The 7,276-nt window shown below is 42.4% G+C and overlaps 1 protein-coding gene across 2 annotated transcripts in view; it reads left to right on the top strand.

Annotated features, from left to right (window-relative positions):
- The first annotated feature begins 1,506 nt into the window (after nucleotides 1-1,506).
- The window catches only part of RANBP3L (RAN binding protein 3 like), a 32,190-nt gene continuing 26,420 nt past the window's right edge, over nucleotides 1,507-7,276 (top strand). For both annotated transcript variants that reach the window (XM_063180271.1, XM_063180269.1), the window contains exon 1: nucleotides 1,507-1,857. In XM_063180271.1, coding sequence (XP_063036341.1) covers nucleotides 1,614-1,857 — 244 coding nt within the window. In that variant the 5' untranslated portion in view covers nucleotides 1,507-1,613. The remainder of the gene's footprint in view (nucleotides 1,858-7,276) is intronic.

The raw sequence follows: 7,276 nt of genomic DNA, 5'->3' as shown, positions 1-7,276 counted from the left end.
GGTTTCACTGGACAAATTAGACATAGCTCTGTGCCATTACCTTTTCTGCAACTGCCTAATGGCCACCTCCATCTGGAGCAGGGTGTTTGTGAATTCAAAAGAAATAATGACTGAAAAATATTGAACAGTGTATCTCAGAAGGTAACCAGAATGTATGACAAAAGTATAAAACAATGAAATGTTATTCAGAAGCTGGAATAGTAGTGTTGCACATAACAGTAAGTAGACAGTATTCAACTTACACTGAAAACTTGCAAAACAAAAATTACAAACTTCATGCAAGACTGTGACTGCTGTGAAATGTGACGATGAAGTGCACACCACAAGTCAAGGACTTATTGAGGTTTATACAGAGGTGGCACATACAATTCACAAAAATACCGAGTTCTAACAGTTAAGGCTCAGGTTTCTGCACCCCACGTGTTATGTTCAGTTTGGGACTCTCACCACAGGACAATGAGGTGCTGGAGCATGTCCAGAGAAGGAGGGTGTAGCCAGGTAGAGCTCGGCCTCTTCTTCCAGACAACAAGCAACAGGACAAGAGGAAATGGGCCTCAAGTTGCTCCAGGAGAGATTTAGATTGTGTATCAGGAAAATTTCCTTCACCAAAAGGGTTGTCAGGTACTGGAACAGGCTGCCAAAGGAAGTGGTAGAGTCATCATCCCTGAAGGTATTTAAAAAAGGTTTAGATGTGGTACTTGGAGACATGGTTTAATGAGGAACTTGGCAATGCTGGGTTAAGGTAGGACTTTGATCTTAGAAGTATTTTCCAGTCCAAAAGTTTCTCTGATTCTTCTGCAGAAGGGTTAAATGGCACACTTTAGAAGTTATGCCAACACACACTGAGTCTCTGGCGGAAAACCACGGAGCATCTGTGTGCTCTTGGACTTCTTGCATCTTTTTTTCTTTGTTTCTTTGGAACATTTGATATTGGCTGTGCAAAGACACCAGATTAGACAAGACATAAGAGTCTGTTTCTGCCTTTTTGTCTTGAACTGTTATGATTACAGGCAGTTTGACACCAGGCCTGCAATACATTACGGCCTGAAATCGCTCCCTCTTGAAGAATCTGGGGCTGTTGCCATTTAAGAGAGGAGCAGGACGCACGGGCGAAGCTTCAGACCTCGCAGCACAGCGCGTCTGGAAGGAGGGACCGCAACACCTTTTTGTGCTGACGCTGCACTTGGTTCACGTCAGCCTGAGAACAACCGCGGTGCTCGCCTACCCTGCCTGATATTTCATCTTCTTTTTGACAACAAAAAAGCCAAAAAATCCCCTCCACAGCACGCACAGTACGCACGGGAGCTCACCCGTGACCGGGCCCCGCAGCTCCCCCGCCGCCCTCTCTCACTCCCCGCCTTCCCGTGACCGGCTTTCCTCCCCAGTCCCCTCCCATGTCCCGCCCCGCGGGCGAGGAGCCGGCCCCGGGCTCCCTCCCCGGGCTGTCCCCGCCGCCCGCCGGCGCCGCTCCGTCGCTGTGCATGCGGGAAGCGCCGCCCGCCCGCACCGGCGTCCCGGCTCGGGGGCAGCTTTACAGAGCCGGCCCCGGCGTATATAACGTGTCTGATTACCTATAGAGATGTGTATAAAAGGGTACTCATGCTGACCTCATAATGAGAAACGAGCCAATTCCCGCTAGCAAAGGGAATGTGTTATGTGCAGGCACGCCGTGCTCCTGCGCTGGCTGTGACAGAGCCCGGCGGGGTGCGAAGGCGCCCGAGCTCCCCAAGAGAAGGGAGTGGCCCGGTGGTCCCCGGGCTCCGCGCCGAGCTGCTCACCTGCAAGAACAGACCATGCCCAGGCCCTGCCGAGGCTCCCGCGGCAGCACGCTAGATCCCAAGGAGGAATGCTTTACAGGTAGGTTTGGTTAGCTATTGTCTTTTGCATGCCTCTTGTGTTCCCCCGGTTTTATTTGGGAATGGGATAAACACAAAGAATGTGTTGGTTGGTAACAGTGCAGTGTGTAATGCAAAACAAGAGCTTGGCTGGCTGTGCTGTTTTATTACATTGTTTTTACTGGTAATCTGTCGGAAATCTCCAATTCATATTTTACTCGAGGAAAGGACACTACCAAATGTGTGTATGTGGACTCTCTATGTTTCTGACAGTGTTAACTCCCCCGCCACTCGAGCTTTCTGCAGCTTTCCTAAATGCTGTGCCTGACAATGGGTGGGAATAGCGCTGGCATTCCTGGCCATACCTGGAAGCAACACTCGTTTTCCTGGACATTCATGCCCTGACGTGCCCTGCACCTTGAGAGCAAAACTGTCCTGCCCTAGCTCCTCAGACTGATGCCTGTCTGCAGAAGTGGACAGCAAAATCCCCTATTTAGGTAGTGAGGAGAGCCATGAATTAAGAGCATTTATCAATATCATTAAAAAACGATGAGGATGCATAACGAAAACAAGTGCTAATATAAAGGACTTTTTGCAGATAATTCCATCAACCATTGTTTACTACAGGGGTTGATGAATGAACCGAAATTACCAAGAGGACTTTCAAGGGATAAGCCTGATGTTATGACTGATACATTTTAGAGAGGTTGGGCTAATTGTCAGTTGACCAGCCTTTCAGTTTTTGCTTAATATTGAGCACACAGTCCAGCCTACTCACTGAAATTTATGGATGTGTGAGTGTTGGTGGAGCATGACCTCATTATCTGTACAGTTCAATTTCTGCACAAACCCCCTGAGGATTACTTCTATAGGGATTTATGAAATTTAAATTTGTACAATGCCCTGAAAAGGGTAACAGTTTTTATGCCTACAAATTTTATTGCCCTTGCATTGGATATTTTACCGGCTTTTACAATAGATTAAAAATTCTAAGCAGTGGGATGTTTCAGTGTTTCTAAAATAATTTTTGGTTACACTTTTTGGCACAGTCCTGCTGGTCTACTGACACAGTTACTTCTGAGCTTGCAGCACTGCTAAAATAACACTCCAATGATGAGACTCTCAAAAATACTTTCTTCACTCTAATGTTTGAAATAAAGCCAACTGGGTTACATTTCTCTCAGAAATTATGTTACAATGTTGCTGAGATAGGGTAGTTTTTATTGCTGTTTTAATGCCTGTTTATGTTATACCCAGATAAAAGATGAGAAGTGTGCTCTACAGAGGTGAGTGGGTGTGACATATGCTGTATCTATAAACACTTCCACAGGCTGTCACCTGAATTTCCATGGCTGAAGAGAAGTATTTTAAATTTTAAATCTCATCTCTCACATGGCATGCAATGAACCACAGTGGGAGCTAGGGGCATTAGATGGAATTTTTTTGATAGAAGAACCCTTTCCACCCTAATCCCTATCTGCGCTTAGAATCTGTAGCATTGAGAAGAGTGACTTAGGAGAGGATGAACATGTCTTAAAATGTCAAGAGTCTGATTATGCAGGACTGTGCCCTCATGAAGAATCCTTGCTCTCATAACTGCTGCCACTGATGACAGGGAAATTATTTATGTGGGTTATGAACTATTTCTATAACAAAGAGTGTGCAATATTGGAGTCCCAAAAATGTAGCAAAGCTGTCCTAGGAAAAATTCCTTCGGGAGTTTTATTTTGCAAATTGTCAATTAGATGAACTGTATTCTTTCTGAGTGCAGTGAAACTCCCTTCTTTGATGATGTACTCTGTGCTGATCCAGACAGGGAGGTGTGAAGTTATTTATTGGTTTCCCTAAACTGTATTTACAGGATGCTGTGTGAACCCAAGATAAGCAATGTGCCCTTCATATTTACTACAAGGTGTTTGAACAGAGCCCAGTGCTGTGTCCAGCAGTCTCTTCATGGGCCACTGAAGTACAATTGCTCCTGTAGCAAGGACAGCCAGTGGCCAAATATCAGTGATACATGTTTAAATTCTCTAGAAATAAAATTCAAAACAATGGGTGGTCCCTTTTTTTTTCCTAATAATAAAAAACTTTGTCAAAGATTTCAAATCAAGAGTTTTGAGGTACTTTATTTTAACCATACTCAAAATATTTTTTAACTATTTGGAACGATTTCTGTTGAACTTATTTGGAAAATCAGGATTCATGAGGAATTGCTGGAAATTTGTTGATTCACTGACATTCAGAAGAGTATTATAAAAGAAAAATTTCCATTAGCACACAGGTCTGGAACTACGACTAAGATACTGAAGCTGTATGTTGTTGTATAGCAACATGCATCTCTGATACCATTGTGTATGGGAAACTCTCCTGATTTGAATTTAATTTGATTTATTACCTTATTTTTATTTCTTATTTAGTGTTTACAGATTAAATAAAACCCCTTATATACATATAATATATGTAGATGGAAATTAAAGCAATCAATCTTGCATTACAATGTCTCTAGCAAAAAAAAAATAATTATGTAAGCTTGCCTGGAAAATCCCCAGTCATGGTATTAAAACTGATCTTATTTTTTAAGACAGTTGTCTTAGAAAGGATTAAACATGCTTCATAAGAAGAATCAAAAGTATGAAGACTAATAGATGAGACTCTGAAAGTAGGTTTCCAAGGTTTCCAGGCCCACATTTAGAGCTCTACTTAGTGACCTGTTTTTACAAAGGTGCTGCCAGCTGTGTGTGTGAATTCCATAGGAATGCTCACCTGCCCACCACTTCTGGGGACAACCTGTAACTCTGGGTCAGCAATGGGAAATTTCATAAGCCTTTTCTCATAGTCCTTTTAAGTTGATGCATTTTATTAAGTTGGTTGCATGAAGTTGGAGGACACCCCCATCTGTTTTAAATATTTAAGTTTTGGCAGAGGAGAGCTTGGCTTACATAGAGGGGCCATGGAGGGACCCGAGATGCTGGCTGGCAGCATTGCAGCACTTTCTCTTGGCTGTGAACTGACTCTGTTTGATGTTGTGAACTTCCATGAGTATTTTAAAACCAGAAACTATGGTTCTGTTGTGGGTTTGGCAAATCCTGTTCTTGAATTCTCCTTGAGAGAAGGCAAAAGTTTTTGTTAACTTCCATCTAATTTTAGATGAAAATGGTCCATCACTGGAAATATTGACAGATGTCTTTTGTATCAAAAGCCAGAAACAATATTTAGACATTAGCCCAAGCTTAGAGAGTATAATATTTTGTAAATTTATCTTGTTTCTTTTTTTCACTATATGTATTTTTCTTCTGCCTGTTGCAGTTTTGCGGTCTAAGTATTGATAGTTTTCTATCTTTTTGCAGCATTTTGAATAAAAATTGGGTTTTTATTCTCTAGTGCTCCTTGAAGTCACTAATGTACAGACCATCATCTAGCATAGTGAAAATAAATAATTTTATTAAATTCTTTTATGAATTTTATTTATGTCAATGTAAATTTCTCAATCCATGTCTCCCACTTAAATGCTAGTCCATTGTTGCTTCTTTTCTTTCACGTATATTGCCACAAAATTTTGACTTAGTGTTTTTTCAAGTAATAGCTGTACTTAGCCCATATTCATTAGTGACAGAGTCAAAGTTTTTCCATGTGGTTTTTTTCCCTTATTACTTTAGTGACATAAAACTACTTCTGGAGATGTAGCAACTGAAGTGACATTAAATCTGCTTTTCTTCTCAACATCCTCCCAAATTACATGTTCTCATTGAGGTAGTTTAAATGTGAAACAATCAAAGTGGCAGTCTTATGTGCAAGAATTTGTTATAATCAATAGATTCACGAATCAATATATTAATTTCTTTTGGTTAGAGTTCTGTGGGAACCAGCAATCTAAGTTGTAGCATCAAAATAGAGCAGAGTCTCTGCTTCTGTTTTTGCAAATTATAGCAATAACATGCAAAGCTTCCAAAATATGCTGTAGCATATCAGAGCACAGAAACTTGATAATTCAATGTCATAGCCTTATCATTTGATAGGATAAAATTATAAGCTAATTATAAATTGTCATGAAGCATTTGTGTGTTGTGCAGTGCTTACTAGGATGCCGTAAAGCAAAAGTTGGATGCAGTTAAAGGTTTTTTAAGTCAATGAAATTATTTGGAACATTATGCAATTTTCAAGTATCATATCCTATTTGAGAAATAATTTTTTCTGATTAAGAAGGGGATTTCTGTTTGGTTTTGGTTTGTGCCATTATTTTCCTTTTTGTTTGTTTTATTTATTTAATGTTATGGTATGTTGACCCTGGCTTAATGCTAGGTGTTATCAAAACCACACTTTCTCTCCCTCAGCTGGACTGGGGAGAGAAAATTATGGAAGGCTTATGAGTTGAGATAAGGACAGGGAGAGAACACTCAGCAATTACCATCAGAGGAAAAAGGGGGGAAGTAAATTTAGTATAATACCAGTCAAATTAGAATTAGAATATGCTAGTGAGAACTTAACCCAATTCTTAAAAAAAAAAGTCTTCCCACCCTTCACAGCCTTAGCTTCACTCCCTCCTTTCTCTGCCTCCTCTCACCGGGCAGGTGCATGGGCGAGGGGGGCTATGGTCAGCTCTGTCACACGTTGTCTCTGCCACTGCTTCCTTGTCACAGGAGGGACTCCTCACACTCTTCCCCTGCTCTGGGATCATTCCCACAGGAGACAGTCCTCCATGAACTTCCATGGCTTGAGTCCCTTCCACAGGCTGTCATTTTCCATTAATTCATCTCGTATGGGCCTACGTGGGGTCACAGCTCCTGCCAGGGAACCTGCTCCATCACGGGCTGCTCTCTGCACAGGCCACAGCTCCTGCCAGGAGCCTGCTCCAGTGAGGGGCTGCTCTCTGCACAGGCCACAGCTCCTGCCAGGAGCCTGCTCCAGTGAGGGGCTGCTCTCTGCACAGGCCACAGCTCCTGCCAGGGGCCTGCTCCAGCACGGGCTTCCATGGGGTCCCAGCCTCCTTCAGGCACACCCAGCTGCTCTGCTGTGGCTCCTCCAGGGGCTGCAGGGGAATCTCTGCTCCCCCCTGGGCCTGCAGGGCCTGCAGGGGCACAGCTGCCTCACTATCCACGTTCTCTCTCTATTCCTTCACTGACCTTGCTGTGTGCAGAGCTATTCCTCTCTCACATTCTCACTCCTCTCACAGCTGCAGTTGTCCTTATGCAGTACTTTTTTGCCCTTCTAAATTCATTTTCCCAGAGATGCTGCTACTGCTGGGCTCAGCCTTGCCAAGCAACTGGTCAATCTTTACTTTAAAAAATGTGTAAGTTTTTACTATGGATATGAATTAATGAATTTTCAGTCTTCTGGTCAGTTTGTTAATGATGAAGATGCAACAGATTTAATTTTTAAAAATTGAAAGCATAAAAATTAACTGTTTCAACATCAGAAATAAAAAACTTGTATTGAGATCACAA

Source organism: Melospiza melodia, chromosome Z, assembly GCF_035770615.1.
Source record: "Melospiza melodia melodia isolate bMelMel2 chromosome Z, bMelMel2.pri, whole genome shotgun sequence".
Lineage (NCBI taxonomy): Eukaryota > Metazoa > Chordata > Aves > Passeriformes > Passerellidae > Melospiza > Melospiza melodia.
Note: the sequence above shows the minus strand (reverse complement) of the source record. Positions and strands in the feature narration are given on the sequence as shown.